Source organism: Babylonia areolata, chromosome 24 (assembly GCF_041734735.1).
Source record: "Babylonia areolata isolate BAREFJ2019XMU chromosome 24, ASM4173473v1, whole genome shotgun sequence".
Taxonomy (NCBI): domain Eukaryota; kingdom Metazoa; phylum Mollusca; class Gastropoda; order Neogastropoda; family Buccinidae; genus Babylonia; species Babylonia areolata.
The window spans coordinates 29,017,377-29,041,620 of NC_134899.1; the positions used below are offsets into that span (position 1 = coordinate 29,017,377).

A 24,244-nucleotide genomic window follows, 5' to 3' on the forward strand; every position below is an offset into this window, starting at 1 on the left:
ATTATACACGCAAATTCATAAAACAAATAAACATGCAGCAGCCCCAATATTTCTAAGTTCGTATTAGTGTCAAAGAGGTGGACACATTCAAAGAGAAATGAACTGGGAAGGAGATCCCCTACCATGCTATGAAAGTGTCTGTTTTCAGGCACTGGCCCAACTAAAAAAAGAGAAAAGAAACAAAGAGTTCCTTACAATCTTTATAGTAGAAGAATGTTTACATTCTTCCATCAACACATTTTCAACCGATTTCTTTTTTTCTTCAAACCTCTTCACAAGTCTGGAATTCCACATAAAATCATAACCACTAAGCCACTGCTCCACAGACTAAGGAGTTGTCTACCACTGTTGGCTGTCCCTGTTTCAGTTTCAATGAGGCATCAAAGTGTGTGAACTGATCCATACACCATACACAACATCTGCGTTAACAAAACAACAAAAAAGTCAGATTTCTGGCCTGTGCATAAACCAAATGCACTGGTCACCCTACCACCACCCTACTCTACATTTTTGCTTAAAAATTTACAATATAAAATAAAATAAAATGTTCATGCAAAATAAACAGGTAAGTAAAAACATAATCACTGAGCCCTGCACCTGAGCATCGCTCAATGTCAAAATTTATTTCATTAGATCTGTTTTTATGTTACTACATGCACAAACCACAAAGAAAGGAACCTAACTTCTACAGCATTTCTAGGAATGTCCAAACAAAATTTGGAGGAAAATCAGTATACTTTTTTTCTGCATCAGTATGGCATGGAAGCCTGTTTGGACTGTAAACTCCCCAGGGTTCAGTGGGTTAAAACATACTATAACTAAAATGAAAGGTAACGCTGGACACACTTGACTGAAGTAAATGGTTGGCTGTCTCTGGCCCTCACCTGCCAGCTCCACCAGCATGATGTTAGATCTCACACCCACTTTGCTGGACTGCCGCTCCTTCTGTTCCACTGTGATGGTGAACACTGCATGTGCCCTGTCACCCACCGTCAACACCACACCATCAGGTAAGTATGTCAGAATATATCTACATATATCAATTTACATATCAATATATATATACACACACACACACATAATATATATACCTATCCATCTATCTATCTAGGAGGGTGACGGGTACCGGTATATTCTTTTCAGACAGTTACTGAGAATAAACAAATACCAGTTAGCAGTGAAAAAAGAAATTTACTGAGAAGAAGAAACAGTAGTTGGCAATGAAAAAAAAGAAAGTTACAGAGAAAAAACAAATATCTGTTGGCAATAAAAAAAAACAAAAAAACGGCAGTTACCGAGCCTTGTGAGCCTTGATGTCAGCAGCCCCCATGCGCCTGGCACGACAGCCCTGGTCATACAGCTGAGACAGTTCCTCCTCTGTCTGCGCCACCATCTCTGATAGGCCGTCCATGAAGCTGAAATATGGCCATGGTGCAGTCGTCTCTGTAGGTGACTATGTGTGTGTTTGTGTGTGTGTATGTGTCTTGGGTACAGCAAACTTTAAAGAATGTCCACTTCCGAAAGGTGAGTAGAACATACTCTTCACAAAGTAATGCTCACCTTACCTGTGCAGTTCTTTCAATACTCACATTCCTTTAATGACATGTTGTCGAACTGCCATGGGGTTATTGTGAGGATTCAACAAGTCAGTTGTCTTCTCATCCAAGATCTGAAGCAAGTAGGAAGAAAAATGAGATAAGACAGTTGTCAGTGCTGTGACTGTTGTTTCTGGCTGTAAGATTTATCTGATCACAGTCAATAAATGACCTGGTCGAATAATATTACGTTTTTCTGTTGATTTGTATACTTTGATATTGAACTTCTCAAACAATTTTACGCTGTAGCAAATATCAACCATTAGACACAGGTTCACACATACACACGCTAAATACACACAAACACACATGCATGGACACACACACAAACACACACACACATTCACTCACTCACATACACACATGCATGCACACAAACACACACACACACACACACACACACTGTGACACACATTCACTCACATACACACAAACACACATGCATGCACACAAACACACACACACACACACACATGCGCGCGCACGCACACACACACACAAACACATGCAAACAGAGCATCACAACCTTACCTCCACAAATGATGCAGTCACCATGAACTCTTTATTTCCACGCTGTCTCAGATGTTGAAACAGTTGTTTAATCACCTGTCAGACAAGAGGTAGTTTTTCATGCTGATGAATGCTGTTCACAGAACATGACAAGCTAACTATCAGATACACAGTTACTGAACAACAGAACAAAAAGTTAAACTCTTGAATTTCAATTCATTCACTGTCATGTTGTATCTAGCACTGCCGTTGTGGCTGCTCTTTTTAATATTCAAGAAATGCCCTTGTTCTATTCCCTTCACTGTGAGATTAGTTCTTCATATATATATAAGGACAGACACAACAGCTGAAGGGTTAGAGAGCTGGACTTTCAATCTGAAGGCTCTGGGTTTGATCACAGTATAGGTGCCTGGTGGTTAAGGGGGGGGGGGGGATTTTTCCAATCTTTCAGGTCAAAATATGTGCAGAACTGTTCATGCCTTAACATTCTCATCTAAATACACATAAAAAAGATCAAATATGCATGTTAAAGATCCTGTAATCCATGTCAGTGTTCAGTGATATGGAAACAATAACATTTCCAGCAAGCACACCCCTAAAAACAGCTGCCAATATGACAGGGTGAAAACAGACATATATACGTAAAAGCCCACTAATAGATCTAAATGAATGAACATGGGAGTTGCATCCGTCGAAAGCAGAAAGAAAGATACACCAGAATCCACTCCACACAGTGCTGTTTTGTTGCTCTTTTACTGGCATTGTTGTTTTTATGAACAAAAAGAGTTACAGTGGTTTCAAGACAATGAAAGTAATTATGCCATCATTTATTGTACATACCATTGGAGCAATGCCATTGTCTTGATCATTGCCATTCATCAGGTAGCTCTTTCCACTGCCAGTCTGCAAGTCAGATGATGGAAGATGAATATTTGGTACAAAAAAAACACCAAAAAACAAAAAAAAGAATAAAATAAAATAAATAAATAAATAAAACAAAATATTTGGTACATATTTTGTCTGCAGTGTGAACTGATCCTTTTTTTTTTTTTTTTTTTTTACAAAAGAAACGGAGAAAAAATATAAGGAAAGAAAGAAAGAAGCATAGGAGAAAGAAACCAACACACACACACACACACACATTCACACAAGCAAGCTCACACATACACATGCATGCATGCTCACTGAAACACACATATGCATGCACACACAATCACACACCCATGCATGCACACACATTCATTATATATATATATATATATAACCAAATTACACAAACTGATGACACTGTATACTTACTGCTCCAAATGCCATGATGGTAACATTATAACCTTCCAGGGCACGCTGTATGAAGGTATCACATTTCTCCTGATATATCTGGCCCTGGATTAGATGACACAACATTAGTGTATTAGATTTACAATTAATTATCAAGAAAGGTGTCTGGCAAGAAGTTAGTGGCGAAGAGAGATTTTTGCTCTCTCCCCAAATCATTGCTCTTTTTCTCCTATGTAATTCTGCCACTATTATCTAAGATTATCTGATAATTTGTCCCATTGTTGAAATTATTAACTCTTGTGTCTTCTCCTCTGATTTTTTCCTATTTCAAGGACTGAATGAAAAAAAGAAAAAGAAAAAAAGGCATTGTCTTGCTCTACTACCCTCAGAAAATAGAATCAATTAAATTTGATTCTCTGTCTCTCTCTATTATCTCTATTATCATTCACAAACACACAAACATATTTTCAAGCTCTCAGTCAAAAAGACACATACATATAAACAGATACTCACACAGACACAGACGCACACATGCACAAACACACATACACCCATACGCACACATCCACACAAACACTCATACATACAAACAACTGACAAAATTAATATACTTACATTTTTTGCATCTGGTCCATACGCACCATCCAAAGAATATGTTTGCTCCTGTGAATGAATAAATCATATAAGCATGTATCAAAACAATTCATGGATTTTTATAATACACAAAAAATAATAGCTTAACACAAACTTTCATATTTTGTAAAGATGTTTATTGTTAAAGGCAGTTTACATGGAATAATCAGTTCCATTGAATTTTTATTCACCTAGAGCAGCAGAGTTTTCATATCAGTCTTCAAAATGAGTGGGTTCATGAGCAATCGATAGATCCAGAGGCATTCATTATAATCATAAATCAGGCATACTGTCTTTGTGTTAACCAGAATTTTTTTTTCATACATGTATAATAGAATGATGGGTCAATTGGAATTATGTATAGACTGAATTACACAAAATAACAATGCCCAATCAGGATCTTTTTCGATATATGACATATTCATAATTGATGTTACTGATGAGTTCACATCATGATCAGTTACCTTCACATATTACATCAGTAAACATGAGAAGTTACAATGATATTTTGATATCCAGTTATTTCACATTACAATAAGATATAAAGGTGAAGTCATGAAGGTGCTGCACAATATATGAGACCAGATTGTTCAGCAATATACATTATTCATGTTTCATTCATTAGATATTGACATTTAAAACAAATCAGAAGAGTAAAGACCACAGCTTTACTGCATGTTGCAAACTTTATCAGATACAAAAGTTATTATTTTACTGGAAGCTGGCTATTATCAGGGGAAAATGTTTGGGAAGGGTGGTGAGAAAAGACAAGTTGGGAGAGGGTGGTGGTTTTTGTTTTTTTTCTCTCTACCAGTCTATGTCCTCTTTGTCCTCTGACTTAGAGAAAATATAGACAGTACAACATGTCAACACATATGAGCCTGCCTCACCTTTCCAGCAGCCTCTACCACAATCTTATCCCCTCCGGTAACCTTCACCACAGATTTGCCTCCCTTGTCAGTTTCTTCTGTTGTCAAAGGCCGGCAACGACCAATGACCTTGATATTAACATTTTCAGATGGCTGAAAACAAAAAATTACAAACTACACATTAAATCAGGTAAAACAATAGAAATGAAATTTAATGAATATGCAGGAATATGCACAACTTGATAACGATCAATTTATAAGGAGCTTTTTCACAAGCAAGTAAACGCACACAGAGACACGCACACATGCACGCGCGCGCACACACACACGAACACACATACAGAGAAAGAGTAAATAATAATAATTATTATTATATTTATATAGCACTCAATCTTGTGCAGAGACAAATCAAAGCACTTTCGCAGCAGTCATTCACATGCATGCATAACTCTAAAACTGGAAAAACTGAAGACAAGGAAGAGGCAGGGAAGGAAGGCTATTTTGGGAAGAGGTGGGTTTTAAGACTAGACTTGAAAGAGCTGAGTGCGGAGACGTGACAAAGAGAAAGAGGAAGTTCATTCCAACTGCAAGATTCAGAGACAGAGAAAGAACGGCGGCCAACAGTCAAGTGTTTGAATATGGGTATGCGTAAACAGAGTGGATCCAAAGCCGATTGCAGAGAGCGAGATGGAGTGTAGAGGTGAAGGCAGCCACAGAGAAAGAGAACCATGCACGCATGCATGTGGATGCATGCAAACAACCCTATAAATTTATCCTTGAATTATGCACATCTGTACAAGTATATGAGTTGCTGCTTCATCTTTTCTACCTCATCATTCAGATTGGTCATTCAATGAATGAATGAGATCAAAATAAAAAATATATACTTATGTCAATCCAAGCATGCAGAGAAAAGCTCATAACAAAAATGATAATGAAGATTCACATCATATGCTTATAATGAATGGGATCAAATCTAACAAACTTTATTGTATAATGAAAATTTGCAAAACACAAAATCAACCAATAAAACAAATAATAAAATAGAAACGCAAATGATTCAAACGAAAGAACAAATGTATATTAAGGGTTATAAATACCAGTCTGGTTTCACAATTACTTAATAATGTTTATATATAAGCTTTGTCTTACATGAAGCTGATCAAAAACAATGAATCATTCGTGATAAGTCGGGCATCCCTACGTCATATCTTTTCAAAAATACATTTAAAACAAAACGATTTTCATTAGCAACGTTCTTCACATAAAACAGCATTTCCGAATAAACGACACAAATGAAAATGAATGGTAGAGTGTAAAGCACGTCTGTCCATTTTCTTGTCCACTTCCTGACAATCATATTTCACAACACTGCAACAAGGCTACTTGTCAAAACCTGCCATGTTCTCATTCAGATCGGATGATATAACTGAGGATTCGCTGCGCCGAAACTTGCTATGCCTTTATTCAAAACATTTAGTGACACATCATACACACAGTATGATAAATCTCTGACCATTTTCTGAGGCCACAGCTTTGTCTTTGGGCTTTTGCCAAGGTACTTGTGTACATAAGCAAGGATTGATGACGTTCTTAGACCGCTGCAGGGAGTAATCTGATTTTTGATTATTTTTTGAAAATGCATATTCTATCGGGCTTTCTTCACCAAAATTATAGTACCGTTTTGTAGTTATTATTTTATAGATAGATTTGAATAAATAAATGCGATTATATAGGACTCAATATCTGTTATACATTATTACAAATATATGAACAAACGATCCCTTATGAGGGATGCGACGAAATTGATCAAGATGGCGACACCTTCGAAAGTAGACTTGAAACCTGTGTGCAAGTATGGTGCAAAGTGCTACCGCAAGAACGAACAACATCTCAAGCAATATCGACATCCAAAGCGATCGGAAGAGGATGTTAGTGTTTTTAGTTTCGGTTTGTTATCAGCTTGTTGCGATGTCTGTGTTAAACGTGGTTTGTGAGAAGTTTGTCAACTCTTGATTGGCGCGAAATCTTGGATTTTATATGTCTTTTATTTATTTATTCTTTTATGGCTTACACAGACACAGAGAAATTGATGATCATAGACACGCACCATCACGCGACAGTGGTGCATGCTTTTCATCGATCTGAAGGCCTGGTTTTACCTTACTCATTACATTACATTTTTCCAGAAAAAAGTCGATCAACTTGATGAAGACTTGATCAGAATTTCCTTGTTTCATTTTTTGCTCAACCTGTTTATTAACTTTGTAAAATGATCTATGACAGTGACTATATTTTCATTTTTGTAAACAAAATAAAAGATAGCATGCTCAAATATGCGTTTTAAAAGCAAAAATAAGCAACAAGAGTTAAAGTTTTATTATTTATATTACCTCTGATTAGGCAGCAACGTTGTCTGGTTTAGAATAAATAGAAGAGAGACAGTAGATAAGTGAAACTGCTTTGTATGTATACAGTTTGGTCAGTTTTAAGTGGAGTAGACTTAAGATTGTTTTCCAGGTCAAGGATTGTTTTCAAACTCAGCTGTTTGGCTACAGTTGTGGAAAACATTACATGACCATTTCATATTCTTCCTCCTTCTGTCTTTTACTAATGTCTGTTCTTGTTTGCAGACAGATGATCATGATGAGCCCCCAAAAAAGAAAAAGAAAGAGGCAAATGCACCGAAAGCCAAAGCAGGAACAATAGAACAGTATTTTGGGAAGAAGAAAACAAAGGATGCTGAAGAAGACAAAGATGAAGAGGCTAGTACATCAAAATCAGCAGAGGACAAAAGTATGTGACTATTACAGTGTTCTCTCTCTCTCTCTCTCTCTACAAGAATTGTTCATTTCTCTATCTACAAGAATTGTTCATTTGTTGTAAATGTCTTTCTGAATTTTATACAATAGCAGTTATTTAGCATATTAGTATTTTGCAACAAAAACAAATTAAAGACTTTGGAATAACAGAACTTTCTTCTCAATAATAGAGCTTATGAATAATTTCTAACTTTAGATTTGCTCCAGATTTTTTAAAAGAATATTTACTTTATCTCAGATGGGAGCAATTTTTTAAAAATGTGGTTGAAAGAGAAATTTACCTGGTGGTTAATATCAGCAGTCAAAGAAATGCTTATATATATATATATATATATATATATATATATATATATATATATATATATATATACAGGGTTCGTCACTAACGGGAGCGCTGAGTGGAACGCTCTGAAAAAACAAATTGCGCTCTGGAAAATTCCTTGACTCAGAGCGCTTGCGCTCTTGATTTTGAAAAGACATAAGCATACACTACTGTATCTAAATTGTTATTCCATTGTCCATCACAAACAAGAGTCAAAAGCGCGATCGTTTTGCATTTACCGAAGTTTGAAAGCCGTCTGTTTACGTTTTGTTAGTTCAACCAGAAGTAGGCCTAGTGAATCAGGGGAGGCTATGCAAAAGAGCGCTCTTCAGACTTGAAGAGTAGAAAAGTGGAGCACACGATCGATTTTGTGGCCGTGCAAAATCAAAATGAATTTATGTTTCAGACTTGTTGCTCTATGTTTTTTGTGTGCGCTCTTAGTTTTCAGTTTGCGCTCATCAAAATTCTGAAACTAGAGCGCAGGCGCTCATGTGAAAAAATGTTAATGACGAACCCTGATATATATATATATATATATATATATATGTGTGAGTTATTAGTGGATATCCATTTTTTATCATGCATATGCTGAGAAATGATAATGTAAAAAAAAAAAAAAAAAAAAAGAGAAGAAGTAAATATCTTAGTATAAAGATAACATATTATGCATTCTGTTATTCCTTCGCCAGCTCCAGACCAATCTCCAGAAGAGAGAGATTCCAAAGAGGAGGATGAACCAGCATCAGATGTGAATGAAGATGCCAGTGATGAAGAAGAGGATGCAGCAGAAATGCCTGCATCCCCTGTGGATGTCCGGGAAAACATCAAACAAAAGTTTCTAGTGGAAATGCCTGAAGATTTTTATGATTTCTGGAAATTGTGCAAAAAGCTGAATGAAGAAGATCCATTAGGTCAGTATTTACAGTAAGCAGTAACATATTTGTTGTGATATTTTATCATCTCTGATATTTGTTTACATGACTACAGACATCTGTTCACAATTCAAAGGAAGCTGACAAGACTTTCATGACAATCTGCATTGTGCATGAATTAGTTCAAGATTATATTTTACCCATGAATGTTGAACAACTTTTTTAAAGTGCCTACTAAGAGTAGGATGATGACTAAATCAGCAACTGTGGAGACTTTTTTTTAATCCTGATATTTACCTGACTTTAGAAAAAGATCAGTTGATTGTCCAGTATCCAATGTAGCAGTGTTGCTTAAGGTATTCTAGGTGATTTTTTTTATTCATTTTGTATCATTAGTGAAGTTGCTTTTTGTTGTTTTCTTTTTTTTATTTAAGCAAAATGTTAAGATGAAGTTCTGTTTTTAAATAGTTTAATATTCGACTTTTATTATAAAATTCTGTATATGCACAGACCTGCTTTGTAGCTGTGAATAAAGTGGGTTATAAAGAACATGATTTACTTACTGGGCAGAGGCTCTGCAAGACACCCTGGGGTTTACCCTGGTGGGTCCATACGATGTGTTGGCTGGCCGGCACAAAGATGTGGAAAAGAACAGCACTGGGCGCCGCCCTAACTTTCTGCTGCACTGGCGCTACTATTATGACCCGCCTGAGCTTTTGACCATCATCAAGGGGGATAATGATAAACAGTTTCATCTTGGTTATTTCAGGTAAATGGCTCTGGAATGAAATGTTACTCCTCTCCATCTCTCTTTGTCTCTCATTCAGTGTTTCACTTACTTTATTTTGAGAACAGACTTACAAGTATGTGTTTGAAATGCTATCAGATAATTATTGTGATACAAATAAAAAGTGTGTTTGCATCAGATAACAAACTTACAAAGCCACTGAATTTTATTATGTATTTGAAATACTATCAGTGAATGTGACATTTGCATCACAGTTTACAGCCAAATGGAGAACAGAACCAAATCCCACAAACAGCATAAAAAGTTTTGAGCATGACAGGAATCTTGCTTGTGAAATTGACACATTACACTAATATTTGTAAACATGACGAGCCTAGTTGAGAGTTGGTATAATGGTTATTGATGAGACTTAGACACAGTGGCTAAAACCATTGGACTTTATTCCGAATATCTGTGTCTGCGGTTCAAAGTCCAGCAGTATGACTATCTGATGAACAAAGTGTGGAAGTTATTCCACTCTCCAACTTCAAGGGATCGTCACTAACCTGGAAGTCTGATGCTGGCAAGTTGCAGAGTGAGACTTGCCATTTAGTGCACAAGACACCAGTTACTGTCTAGAATCAACTGCAGAAAACAATGCAATAGATTTTAGAAATTAAAAATACTATTATCATGGAGAAAGAAAGTGAGCCACAGAAACTGATAAAGACAACATGCGAAGTGCACAAAGTGAGTGGATAATACTGAAGGTGAGACAGAACATAAACCTGCATGTTTCCCTTGGTCGCTGATGGTGAAAGAATGAGTTAAGGTGCACATGCTCAGCACTGAAAAGAGCAAACCATGTTGATTGGCTGAGTAGGAACTAGACCCAGGTGGCTGTCTTAATACTGTTAGACACAAGAATTGCTTGCGCCAGTTTGACATGGTGAGGACATGGCGCTAAACAAGGAGTATGTACGGGCACTCTTCCCATCTCCAAATGATCCTATTCGCAGACCTTTTAGTGCTATAATCCCCCCCTTCATACATATGTGAATACAAGCAGAAAACCGTGTAGTCTATGTCAGCATTTCACGGATTCTGAAAGTTGAAAACACCCAACATGCGCTGGGTTTAGATTATTGTTTCAAATACTGTGGGGTTAGAACAATCAATGACCACTGATCTGTAGATTATGTGGGCGTGGTAGCTTCAGCCAACAGTCCCAGAAGAACTAACAAGGTGGTTAACATTAACATGATAATTATTGCAGAGATGTCCCCTCTGAGATGCCAGTGTTTGTAGCAGCCAACAGTGCCAATGACAACGGAATTATGACACCAAGGGGAGAGAACCTTTTTGCTGCAGTCAGGTACCTGTAGAAATTCTTTCATTGTCAGAAATAAGTTTGTTTTCAAGCATAACATGATAATATTGAAAAATCTCTTCCAACATATTTTTATAATCATTATTGTTATAATTATTGTTCTTAAATGTGAAACTAAATTGGAAATGTCTGCTGGTATTGTCTGGTTACAAGATAAAAGTGATTTTGATTTCTTTTCCTTCTTGCAAATATTTTGAATAGGAATAAGGAATCAGCGATGCCTGTAGCATATTACTTTATTTGAGTACCAGTATTTTATTTTTAAGGCATAAAACCAAATGTGCACAGATTTTGTTCGGCTGTAAACATTCAAATGCAGTTGGATAAAAGTTGACTAACCAGTATTTTATTTTTAAGGCTTAAAACCAAAATGTGCACAGATTTTGTTTGGGTTTTAAAAATTGAAATGCAGTTGGATAGAAGTTTACTAATCAGTAAAATGCTCAGGGGAGGAGGGTGAGAAAATAAAAATATGTTCCACAAGTGTCATTTTTGCTATTACATACTGGAAATTTAATTCCCTTTTTTAAAATTCTCATCACCACTACCACTATCACCAACACTACCGAAAGAAAAAAAGGTTAATCATATCTTTTATTGAGAATCAATAACAGTCGTACTTTGGGCACAATTTTTGGCAGTTGGGTACGCTCACCCTCGGCCTTATAAGATAGCTGCATCCAGTATGATAAGCATCACCTTAACAATTCCAGTGCTGACAGTGACTAAAGATAATAGTTTCTCCTCCTCCTCGCCCCACTCTCTGTCAAAAACATTTTATCAGTAAGTTTCATCATCTGCTTTCTGTATCTGGAACAGTTACTACATTGGAGAAATGCTGAAAGACAAAAAGCTGTCTGGGGACATGAAGAAATCACTACACAAGCTGCAGGAATCAGTCACATCAGCAGCGTCAGAAGGTGGCTACACCTTGGAACTGAAAACCAAGGGAATGAAGGAGAGGGACAAAAAGGTGGTCACCAAGACCTTCCATGGCGCAGGACTGGTGGTACCTGTGGACGAGAACGAGGTGGGCTACAGGCCTGTACCTGAGACCCCAGGTGAGTAGTGGTTTGTATGGAGGGTATCGTCAGGATTTCTTGGCTCCCAGGGACTTGCCATAAGTCTAGGGAGTCCGAGACTACATTTATAGGGGCACTTTAAACGTGCACAGTCTCATTGCAACACGAAAACAAAGACAGGCATTCCTTCTTGTTGTAATTGTTTAAAGGTTTCTGAGCCCAAAAGGGGACATATGCTTCCTTGATTGGCTGCTCATTAAAATGAAATATTACCTGCAATGTGTGGAATGAAACAGTGTATGTGATACTTTTACATTTGTGTTTTTGTTATATTCCTCATAGCTGTTGCTGGTTGTTGTTTTTTTTATAGTTCTGGTCTCCATGTTGTGTACTTGTCTGTGTTGTGAAAATACACCTGACCAAATTTCTTTAGTTGGAGATAATAAAGTTATCCTATCTTATCTTTCATCATAGGGAAGGGAAACAACTTTCCTTCATAGAAGTCAAACATCAGACTGAAGCTCCAATACACGATCTTCACTCTTTGTTATTTATTCATTCATATTTTATATTGTTCCAAGGGCTTGCTTGATAATCATGCACTATGATGCAGTGCATACTTTGTATTTTCAAAGTGTCAGGGATGTACCTTTTTTTTCGTAAGAAGCCCTGATTGTTCAAGAGGTTGGAAAGCATTGAGTGCATTTCATTGTCAGAAATTGTCTTTCCTTTGCTGTCTTTCTCAAAGCTGCTAAAATTTACAGTTTTCTACACTGCACTACTCATTACTCCTCAGCATTCATTTGTTTTGACATTGATCAAGTTGTGTTTAATTAATTTGAATCTATATTGTCAGGTAATTACACTGAAATATTGCACTTTTTTTTTTTTTTTTTTTCAAACTTGAGTCTGCTTGAGGGTTGGCAGCTTTCTCTCTCTCTCTCTCTCTCTCTCTCTCTCTCTCTCTCCTTCCACCCCTCTTTCACTCCATTTCAGAAAATATGCTAGACACACACAAATCAGCTGAATCATGTCAAGGTTAATGATACACTGATTTATTTCTTTACTCACATGTGTCTGATAACCAAATGGAAAAGCCTTTTTTAAAATAATCGGTGCACATTGTTATGTCAATAATTAATCAAGTAATGTTTAATGTTATTTTTTTGTGTGTGTGTTGCTGATTGTCTAGTTGTGTTCTGCTGCACCTGATGCAATTTGAATTTCTCTTTGTGAGATAATAAAATAATTCTTATCTTGTTGTATCTGAACTATGTCCAGTCCATAAACGCACCATGCTCTGAATGTATCTTGCAGGGGACCTGAAGAAGATGTTTGCAAAGATCCGTGACAGTAAGTCGGAGGCAGAGCGAGACAAGCACACGGAGCCTCTGCAAGAAATCATCACATTCATTCAGTTCGCCAATGACGAGTGTGACTATGGCGAGGGTATAGAGCTTGGCCTTGACCTCTTCACCTTTGGGGGGAAGTGTTTTCATTCACCTATCAACTGTTTGCTGTCTCTGGGTTATCAGTTGGTCGGCCGACCCGAGTACAGCAAAATAATTGAGGCACACTTGAAGAGGAGATCTCATTCCGCTGAGCTCAGTCAGATAGACTAGAAACAGACTGGGTAGGGTGGTGAGAGACTTCAAGTCAGTTAATGACTCTTTATTTTTTTCATATGAATTGAAAAGGCAGCATCAAGAAACAATTTTATGCCTGTTGTATGTATGTTGCAAAAGACTGTGCACTGTTATAGTTGATATGCATTTGTCTTCTTGTGCGGCTTTCTTTTCTGGTTATTTCCCAGTTTTTTTGATTATTTAAAAGTATGAAAATGCTTTTCAAGAAATGAATCATCAAAAAGATTCCAGTTCTGACAGTGACTTATTAAATAAATATTCTCCTTCCCTACGCTCTTTCTCTCTCTCTTCCATAGATTCTTTTGCTTTTGCTTTTTTAATTATCACCATCATCTGCTTCCCTACTTTTTAGTTATGTGATGAATGCTGTCAAACTGCAAAGGATTAAATCATCAAAATACTTCAGATGCTGACACTGACCTTGGACAGGAATATCTGCATGCTGCACACACACACACACACACACACACACACACACACACACACACACTTTTTTCTGCTTTGCAAACCACAGAGAAAAATAAGTAAAGAAAAACTTTAAATGCAATCATGTTCACAAACTTCTACTTGCTTGTATCATACTGGTCCTCTATCATGTTCACAAACATCTACTTGAATCATACCTGTTCTCATTACTCATTTGTGTGCTACAGTTGTATGTATGAAACTTCAGTCAGTCAGTAAGATTATTATTAGTAGTTTCATTTTAGGCGATAACCAGCGGGACAAAGGGGAGGTTACCTACTTCCGGGAGGTTATCGGCCGTAGTTTCGTCTGCTCCGCATAGGCGGATAGTTTGCACAGGACAGGAATGTCAGACCCCTGCCGGAGTCTGCTCTAGTTGGGTCACGGTAAGTATGTTATTTAAACGTAATTTTAGATAGAAAATTTCCTTTTAAAAACATTCATAGTTTATGAATTTACCCTTTGGACTTTGTTGCATTTACAATGTTTATGCAGTTGCACTTGATTTTGTTTGGATTCTGTTGTTTTTTGTTTTGTTTTTCATAATTAGGCAAAACATAATTTTGAAATTACAACTTGATATTGTTTCATTATTTGCAACTTGTGTTGATATTTACTGTACTATATTGTTAACCTGCAACTCTGGGGGGATTTATTGATTCGTGCATTTTGTTGACGATTGAATGATTTCATTAAGTACAACCAGTTCGGTTTGGACAATTTATTGTTGATGAATGTGAAGAATGACCACATGAATTTTTATTTAGCAAAAAAAAAAAAAAAAAAAAGACCAAATATATATTTTTTAATGTTTAAAAAAGAAAAGAAAAAAACATGACCATGCTCAGTTGTTGTTTTTTTTAAGTCATGGAGATAGTTTTTGTTTCTGATGATTATCAAGTTCATGACTGGGATGATGGGGCCTCTTTCAGTATAAACGGTATCCCCACTTTCTGGAAATATTGTGATAGAAAATTGCTTTTCTCCTGTTGCTGTTTCTGTTTTTAGCTCTTTCCCTTGTTCTGCTGTCTTTTCATTTCTTATATTCCTTATTTTCCACCTTGCTGGTCCATTCTTTTTTTTTTCGTTTTTTTTCTTCCCCAGGTAAGCCTTGAATATTTTTTTTTGTCCCAAGATGTTTGGGGTGCCTGTTGGCATTTATTGGTTTTATTTGCCTGTTATAATATATGTTGTGGCTTATTATCTTTAACTGTGTTTATATATTAAGTTTTTCCTTTATTTTTCGTTTTTATCCTTTGATGAAAAATTGATGGAATGGTCAATGTCAGAGGCATATCCTAGGTTTATGTCCATCAATGGATTGCACTTGTGGCTAAGTTTCGTTTGTGGGTGTTTGTTTTTGTTGTGTTTGTCTCGTCGTTGTTTTTTCAGAATGTAGAGTATCAATATCTATGGTTTTTAAGTCCTGATATGGCCCTGCATGGTCAGCTGGGCTATAAGCAACAAAATATTTATTTTCCTGTTTGAAGCTGGGTGGGGTATTGTGTGAGAAGTCCCAAGTCAGAGTATATTTTTCTACAGCTGCAGAGAAAATAAGACGAAAAGAAACGGGGGTGGCTTGTTGCAGACTGTGTTTGTGTGTAATTCACAGCTTTATTTGCAGTCATATTCATTTGTTACTGAGGAGGTATATTGGGGTTTTGTGTTGACGCGGTTGAGCAGTTGTATGATTTGACAGTCCTGATATGGCCCTGTGCGGTCGGCTGGACTATAAGCAACAAGAATAAGAATAAGGTATATCATGAAAGTCTTGCATTAATTAATAATTTGCTTTCAGTTGGAAAATAATGGTGATTTATAGTCATGTGTCTAATTTTGCCATAGTAGTAATAAATGCAGAATAAAATGACCTTGTTATTATAGCTGCACTGTAAATTTGGTCTGATAAGATTTGGCTGGTGTATGGAAGAGTGCAAGATGCAAGATTTTGTTCAGTGGCAAATAAACTATCCAGCTAAATTGGTTTTCAGTTTGTTTTTGTTTTTTGTTTTATTTTTCTTCTTCCTTTTTAAGTTTGATTTTCAAATCACAGGAATATAAAAATTATATATGTTTATGCAGTGATACGTACATAATTGTTCGCGCCGTGAGGGGCTTTTTATAGACAATGGGAATTGTTCACAGAATGTCATTGCATTACATGATAGTTCACTACATTATGATGACTGGATTATGCATATAATGAACCATTCATCCACCATTCATGTATTTGCCATCCTACATGCAGTGATAGCCCACATTGACAGCATTTCAACGCACCTTTCTGGACAATTTCAAAGCAGTTCACACATGTGGGTTTAATACCAGAATCTGTTGAAAATAATGGTTCAAGACCACAAGCTTTTTTGTTTTGTTTTTAATTATATATTTTTTAAACTGACAAATTAACAAGAGTAAACTCATAGTCATTCAGATTCTAATGGGGATAATCTGCATGAGGAAGGAGTTTTGTTAAAATCACACATGCTGGTGATAGACATTTTGTTAAAGTACTGATTTTCAAATTTGTTATCATTTAAGTATAAATTTTCACATTCAGATGTTATCACTTAGAAGTAAACTGCATGAGTTGGTAATGATTTATCAAACATCTGGACCATTTCCAGAAAGTATGTTTTGTACCCCAGTAAAGTTAACCCTTCCCATTGTGTCACAAACTGAGTTTTGTAGGTTTATTGTAATGACGTTTGTTTTATAGATGTGACAGTTTTGTGTTTAACACGGTTGACTATATATATAGTTGGGCAGTCCTGATATGGCCCTGTGCAGTCGGCTGGACTATAAGCACAACAACAATGATAATAATAACTCCCTCAGTCGATGAGTTGAAGAACTTTCAGTTCTGAGCTGTCTTCCACCCCTGTCCGGCAGAGAGTGACTGCTGGCACCTCATAACTCAGGAATGATAAAACACTAAGTTAGTGTTAGCCTTCTTCAGAGTTGCACAGAGCAATTGCCTTCTTGTGTATAAGTATACATATTGTCATCATCATCGCGTATTACACTGGAGCCATGTTGTACGTTTCCTGTTTTTCCTAACTCACTGCCCCAACCTTTCCCATTTGATATGGGTAGAATGGTCCAATTATTAAAGTTAAATCTCTCTCTCTCTCCCTCTCTCTCTCTCTCTCTCCTCTCTCTCTCTCTCTCTCTCCATGAAGGTGAAATTGTGCAGAGCAAAAAAAGAAGAACCAAAATAATAAATGTAAATGAAATCAAAATTGTGCATAACTTTCTCTTTGTTTTTCCCCCTGGAACCTGCTTCCTGTTTGTGTGTGTGTGTGCATCTGTGCACACACTTGTTTGTCCAGTCCCCATTCTTTATTTATCTTTATTTTTTCATAAATCCATACAGCTGGTGGTGGTAGAGTCACTGAGTCTGTCCCTCTATTGATTACCATGAGCGCATGTGCAGTTCTATGGCAAAATGAAATGGAAAGCTGGGGAGAGGTGGGGGAAATGGAAGTCGGTTGTCGGAAGATCAATAACCTCTGGATGAAGTCATCTTTTGGCTTGGTTGAACAGAGAAGGAGTCACAGAGTTTTGCTGACGTGATGTGGAGTGGTTTGAATAGCGATGATGACAATGATGGTGATGGCATTAACATTTATAATCATTATGACTATTAATTGATATATCTATTTCCAAAGTAAAATATTTACTGAGGCACACTGCAAAGGTTCGTTGGTTTTTTAAAACAAACACATGAAATTACAGCATAAGAAAGCTGCAAAGGTTCGTTGGTTTTTTAAAACAAACACATGAAATTACAGCATAAGAAAGCTGCAAAGGTTCGTTGGTTTTTTTAAACAAACACATGAAATTACAGCATAAGAAAGCATGAGTACATCTACAATATAAAGATATGTGCACAGACATGCATGCACACATGTATGCGTGCATGCTCACACACACACACACACACACACAGATTTCATAATGAATTTAAAAAAAAATTATATCCTTCGGGAAAGGGACTTTACTTCAATTTTCCTTACTCCACCCAAGCGTGAATGGGTACCAGACTTGGTTGGGGAAAGTAAAAACGGTGGAAGGAGAGGAATGGGCCCTGCCTTCCTATGCCAAGCCCTAGACACAGTGGATGTGAAGTCACTGCTCCAATGGCCATAAAAAGCTATGGGACCATTAACCTTTTTCACCTTATTTATCCCTTGATGTCCACACTCCCACCTGTTATCCCGCCCTTTCATCCAGCGGGTGAATATTTGCGTGGGTCTCTGTGATCATGACAAAAAACTGCTTTCTATTGTTCGTTCTGAATGCGTGTGGTGTTGTAAACAACAACATGTCCTTAACATGGAGATATGTAAAAGGACAAAACTGAGCTTTTTATTTCATTGATTCCCTTTCTTTAGTGCACAGTAATGCCCAATTAGCTTTCACACACACTTATGGATTTCTGATGGATTTGGCTTATTTTTTAAAATATGTTCACAATGAACTCCTATTATCTATTTCACTTAAATGTGTTCCTATTCAACCAAGCTTTATCTAACCTTTACTGCTGAACAACAAGACAAGTTTATATCAGCAAAAAATGTTTCGATGAGATCAGTTAGTTCTTTCGTATTGACAGAAAAGAGGAGGAGGCTAAGCGGTGACCCCTGTAGAACTCCACACAAGAGGAGCATCAGCTGACAGAGACTTAACAACAAAAGCTTGCAGTGGGTTTTTATGTAGGTACAATGAGAATCAACAAAGAACAGTTCCTTCAAATTCTATGTTACACTGCAATCTCTTGAGCAACAGGTGACCAAATGTATCAAAGGTTGCACTGAAGTCAGGTGAGGCAAGAACCACTTTGTTCCTGTTTCCAACCATCATCAAGAGATTATTCACAGTGCCTTGAGCCACCGTTTCAGTACTATGGCCATATCTGCATGCTGCCTGAAATTTAACATGTAAAATGAAATTGCTTTCATTCAGATGTGCCTGCAACTATTCATTTACAGCCCTCTCAGAGATCTTACAAAGAAAAAATAGTTTAATACAAGACAGTGGCTTACAAGAACATCATGACTGACATACAGTTTGTTTTTATCAGGGGCTCGACAACAGCTTTTTTAACCTAACCAAGGGTTATGATTTTCAGAACAACTGGTCATAGAGTGTCTTTAAACTCAAGCAGTTTTGCTTGAATTGGATCTGTTTTGAGATTGATGGTTTTGATACAGCAGATGGTTTTCAGTATTGAGGACTAAATCACTTCCCAGTTTTGCTCTAAAGTGAGGAAACATTTGAACTGGTCAGAGCGGCAAAAGTGAGCAGACATTTGAACTGGGCAGAGCGGCAAATTTTAGTTTGGTAACTCCACAAATGATTCACAGTAATGGGTCTTTTATGTTCACCCTTTGATGGGGAGGGCAAAGATGGAAGTGGGGTGGAATCTTTGTATTTAGCATCTTTTCGTGATCGTGATTTTACATTGGGATGTGATACCATCAACTGCCAGGTGTTACTTCAAAGGATTCAGCACCTTCCAGTCAATGAAGACCATTACTGTTGACCCCAATGGCGTCCGGCCCCTTCTGGTCGATGAAGAATATTACTATCGACCTCAATGGCGTATGAAACTCCTTAAAGACTTAATGGCCGGGAAAATGATAGCCATAAGTTCCAGCCACTCACACATTAGACTGCTGCTGAATAGGCAACACCAGTCATCACATGTCTTTTTCCAGCGCAGGGCCCAGGTCGATGTCATCATGCTTGACTTTAGCAAAGCTTTCAACAAAATCCTTTTGGCACGTCTACTTTACAAGCGAAACTAACAGTGCGTCCGAGATAACACTGTGCTGTGGATTTAGACATTACTGTTTGACAGAAAGCAGGAGGCTTTATCTTCAAAACAGAAACATTGTTCCAATGCAATCCTTACGTTGGGATTTCCACAGTGTACCGTCCTATGACATCTCTCTATGATCTGCCTGACATTGCTAATTTCTCACAAACCAATTTGATTGCAGACGACTGTCTACTTTTCAAGAATGACAACTGACATAGAGACCAGCTAGCCCTACAATTAAATCTGTTATACTTTAAAAAAAATAATAATAAAATAAAATAAAATAAAAAAAGAAAGGAAAGAAAAACAAAAAAGAAAAAAAAGTCAACTCAGATAGAGACGAGCAAGCCTCTCATTCAGAACTGTTGTAACTCCAAGTCTGAGGAAAGGAGTGGCAAACAGATTTCAGTCCACCGAGGAAAATGCTTCGCCATCATAGTTATGCCCAGCAAGAACAAACAAGCCCAGCCAAGAACACATCTCTCCTGTTCATGATGAACTACTGTTAATTTCTAAAGAGAGTAAACACCTGGGTGGCACTACCACCACCAACTTGTCTTGGTCAAAACAAAACACACCAAAGTGACACTCGGGAAAGGAAACAGCGCATTCGGATTTTTGTTTTAGAAATTAACTGAACCAGCACGATCAATGCCAGTGCCTATTTATCACATCATAGTGGTTTAGATAATCGTGGAGCACACCCAACCTTCTGAAAGGTATTCACTGGCATGTAACAGGGCAGCCAGATTCTGTGAAAACAGCTTCTTCTGCTGCTTCTTCTCCTCCTCCTTGAACTCTGTGAAGAGTCATTGGGGTGCAGCACAGAAGAACGGTTCACTACATTCCTCCAGGTCTGTCGGTTGTAAGTCAAAGCCTGTGTCTCTGCAGTTTTCCCGTCCATTCTGCAATGATGTCATTCCATCCTTTTTTTTTCTTCTGTCTTTCGTCTCCCTCCCTCAACCGATCCTTGGAGGACTGTTTTAGCAAGGCCATTAGATCTTGTTTCGTGGCCATACCAACGTAGTTTCTTTTCTTTAACTGATGTCAGCAGATCTTCAAGGAACTGCTTGATGGTTTGGGGCACTTGTTCGTTAGTGGTGCGATAGTGTATTTGACGTTTAGTATTTTAGATAAAATCTCATTTCTATAGCTTGAATTATTCTTACCAAATCTCCCACGAGAATCTTTGTCTCGCAGGCATACAGGAAGATGGAATATTACCAGCGCACGTAGGAGTCTGATAATGTGTTTCATTGAGGTGTTGCTGTCCTTCCATTCCGGTTTCAGTCTGGATAGTGCTGATGTTGTCTTTGCAACCCTTCAGAGGATTTCTGGTTTGGATCTTTCACTGCTCACGTTAGATCCAAGGTAGGTGACATGTTGAACAGTTTCTGGCTTCTGACCTTGGACAGGTGTTGTGGTTGGTCATCAGCTTGGTCTTTTCAGTGGCACCCATTTCCCTGCCATATCTTGCTGATGTTTCATCCGGTCTTTTACAAACTTTGCAAGTTCTTGTTCGCTTTCTGCCAGACTATCACTGCCATCCGCTGCAAAGTGAATGTTTGTGATGTGTTTTTCTCAAATGCTGATTGTGCTAATTAACATGATCTTCAAGTCCGTCAGTTATGATGCGTTCCATGACAAGCACAGGGAGCAAATGCTTGCTGTGACGGTGAATGATATATTGCAGTGGAACAGCATTGAAGAATGCAGATTGACCAGTCGCTTAACACTGCTGCACGGGATTACCACTGAGTTGGCTTGTCGACTTCAGTGCTGATAAATACTTACAGTAAAGCGAGAAGAGGAGCTCGACGTTTCCACCCAAGACTGAGAGCAGACAACCTGGCTCTGTATACCTTTTCACCCTGAACCGGTTAAACTTCAACAGTGGAACAGGTTGCCCAACAGAACTGACTATCTCTCTGTCCAAAGGTATTCCCAGGCATTTTCGGTGGCAACATCAGCCACCACAACAAATCTGGCTGAAAGTCCGTGTCAGTGTACTGGCATCTTTTTATGGTCTGTAACCTGAGCAAGCCTTTCAATACCATTTGTTTTTAATCTGAAGCTTTCAGCCGCTCGCAGAGCGCACCTTCCTAAGTTGAACTCGTCATGCCAAGATTTGACAGTCCAATATTTGGTAGGATTAAACATGATTATGTGCGTGAGTGTATATGTGAGAGAGATTTTTTTCAGGAGTAAGAAGTGCTTATATCTCAGCCAACCTGTATCATTCACCCACCCTGAATTCTTTGTTTATCACAATATAATTATATTCCTCCTCTAATATCTACAACACGTCCATTCTCTTGCACCATCCCTCCTCTCCCTCTCCACACCACTCCATCCCATATCTGTGTTGACTCATCTCCAATGGCCTCTTCCATCTCCCCACTTCCACCCCGACCGCCGATTCAAAACTTCCTTTTTTTTTTTTTTTTAAACTGATACTAAGCCATGTCATCACCAAGGCTGTTGCGTCTTGCCGCACGCGCGCGAGACGGAGATTGCACGTGCAGACCTATACAGCAGACGTCGGTTCGCCAATGCGATGACTCAGTCTTTTTCTGGCACGGTTTCCTTCCCACTTCACATTCAGTACAGTGCTGTGGGCACTTTCCTCTCTCCGGCAGTTCTGGGCCTGGAACGAGCTAGTGTGTGTCGTTTGTCTACAGAGGGTGTGACCACGTTGACCTTTGTGTTTTGCATAGTTGTGGTTGGTCGCTGCGCGCACGAGGTGACAGCCTCGTTATGACGGTGACAATGTGGAGGGAGGTAATCACGGGTGGGGCGGCGGTGGTGATAATGGATGGGGAGGAGAGTGAGTGGAGGTGGAGGAGGAGTGGGAAGGACACAGGAGACGATGATGATGATGCTGGTTGCGCGCACGCGTGTGACACGAGCGGACGCTGTACGTATTTCCGTGTTGTTGCCAGCGAGAACAATTGTCGTCTGCTGGTGGGTCACGTCACAGCTGCTGCGCCACCTGTGAATGGCATCTGTTCGTCGTCTGCCTGCAGTGTCTGTCGCCGCCACAGAATTAGGTAAGATTGTTAAGACTGTCTCCGCTTTTGGTTGTGTGTCTCTTGGCTTTTTTTTTTTTTTTTTTTTTTTTTTTTCCCATCGCCAGCTTCCCCCATTAGACACGTTTTTTCCCCCTCTGCTTTTGAAGTTCTGCTCCGGTTTGAACAGTGTGGAAAAACAAACGGATAGGCCCTTTGGAAAGGCTGCTGACTCTTGTATTTTGATGGGTACAATTTCTTTATAGTTTATTATCATATTTTGTTCTTTCTGAAGAAATCATTACCACGAATGCATTGGTGTGTGTGTGTGTGGGGGGGGGGGGGGGGGGGGATGCTATCGATAGCATCACTTCAAGTGACTCATGTTTTTTGTTTTTGTTTTGTTTTATTTGTTTTGTTTTTCACTTATCCATTGTATGTCGGTTCTATTTATAGAGAAAAATGCTTGCTTGCGGGCGTGCGCGTGCTGGATGGACAAATGGAAATAATGGAAGGTGGCCAGGGATGGAGTTGTAGTGTACATTAAGACTTGTTGTTTGCAGCAAGGCTACAGTTTTCTGATATTGCTTGAAATAAGAGATTTTCGATTGTCGTTAATTCAGCTCTTCTTCTTCTCCTTGTTCATGTTCTTCTTATAACCATCATCATCATCATTAACATAATCGGACAGTGATCTGTTAACTCTTCAGTTGCGGACGATGGAATGGGTGAAACATTTCCACATGAAACGTACAGCTACCACACTGTTGACTTTCATAACAATTTGGACACTACTGATGACAGTATGAGTGTCAGAGTGTGTCTGTGCTGTACCGGGTTCATCAGTGTTAAAGCGCGTCACACTGGCATACAGTGCGCTTAGACAGCACAGCAGGTATTGACGCACGAATGCACACACACACACACACACACACACACACACACACACACACACACACACACATTCACATGAGAGAGACAGAGAGCCGGAGAGACACAGAGAGAGAGAGAGATACCTGTTTTACTTTACACATCATTTTATTATATCTTTTTCTTCTTCCTTTTTCTTAGTTTTCTTTCTTTTACAACAGATATGGTGTTGGGAATAAGGAACTGTCCGCACGCTGACACCTTGAAACTGAAGCTGAAACCAAGAGTGCATAATTCAGACCAGCCTGAATATGCGGCTTGAACATCGTAATACATATCCCACCTCTCCACCTGCATGAATGGACCTATCTTCTGGGTATTTTTTTTT

The 24,244-nt window shown here is 38.3% G+C and overlaps 3 protein-coding genes across 4 annotated transcripts in view; 2 read left to right on the forward strand and 1 right to left on the reverse strand.

Annotated features, from left to right (window-relative positions):
- Positions 1-6,463, reverse strand: part of LOC143298894 (kinesin-like protein KIF3A) — a 28,085-nt gene extending 21,622 nt beyond the window's left edge. Inside the window, exons 1-9 of one of the 2 annotated variants that reach the window (XM_076611913.1) lie at positions 6,402-6,463; positions 4,907-5,038; positions 3,999-4,046; positions 3,405-3,488; positions 2,946-3,008; positions 2,127-2,201; positions 1,590-1,669; positions 1,296-1,415; positions 885-979 (exon numbers count right to left, since the gene is read on the reverse strand). In XM_076611913.1, coding sequence (XP_076468028.1) covers positions 885-979; positions 1,296-1,415; positions 1,590-1,669; positions 2,127-2,201; positions 2,946-3,008; positions 3,405-3,488; positions 3,999-4,046; positions 4,907-5,038; positions 6,402-6,404 — 700 coding nt within the window. In that variant the 5' untranslated portion in view covers positions 6,405-6,463. Of the gene's footprint in view, positions 1-884; positions 980-1,295; positions 1,416-1,589; positions 1,670-2,126; positions 2,202-2,945; positions 3,009-3,404; positions 3,489-3,998; positions 4,047-4,906; positions 5,039-6,285 lie in introns of both variants that reach the window. The other variant, XM_076611914.1, reaches the window with a different exon arrangement.
- Positions 6,464-6,693: 230 nt separating this feature from the next.
- Positions 6,694-16,131, forward strand: LOC143299007 (histone PARylation factor 1-like). Its single transcript, XM_076612077.1, has 7 exons — positions 6,694-6,816; positions 7,519-7,681; positions 8,719-8,940; positions 9,472-9,670; positions 10,905-11,003; positions 11,838-12,079; positions 13,358-16,131. The coding sequence occupies exons 1-7, from the start codon at positions 6,700-6,702 to the stop codon at positions 13,660-13,662; spliced, it is 1,347 nt and encodes a 448-aa protein (XP_076468192.1). The 5' UTR covers positions 6,694-6,699; the 3' UTR covers positions 13,663-16,131.
- A 6,720-nt stretch (positions 16,132-22,851) lies between these two features.
- The window catches only part of LOC143299246 (tripartite motif-containing protein 2-like), a 72,348-nt gene continuing 70,955 nt past the window's right edge, over positions 22,852-24,244 (forward strand). The window contains exon 1 of the mRNA XM_076612462.1: positions 22,852-23,028. The gene's annotated coding sequence lies outside the window, so the exon portion shown is untranslated. The remainder of the gene's footprint in view (positions 23,029-24,244) is intronic.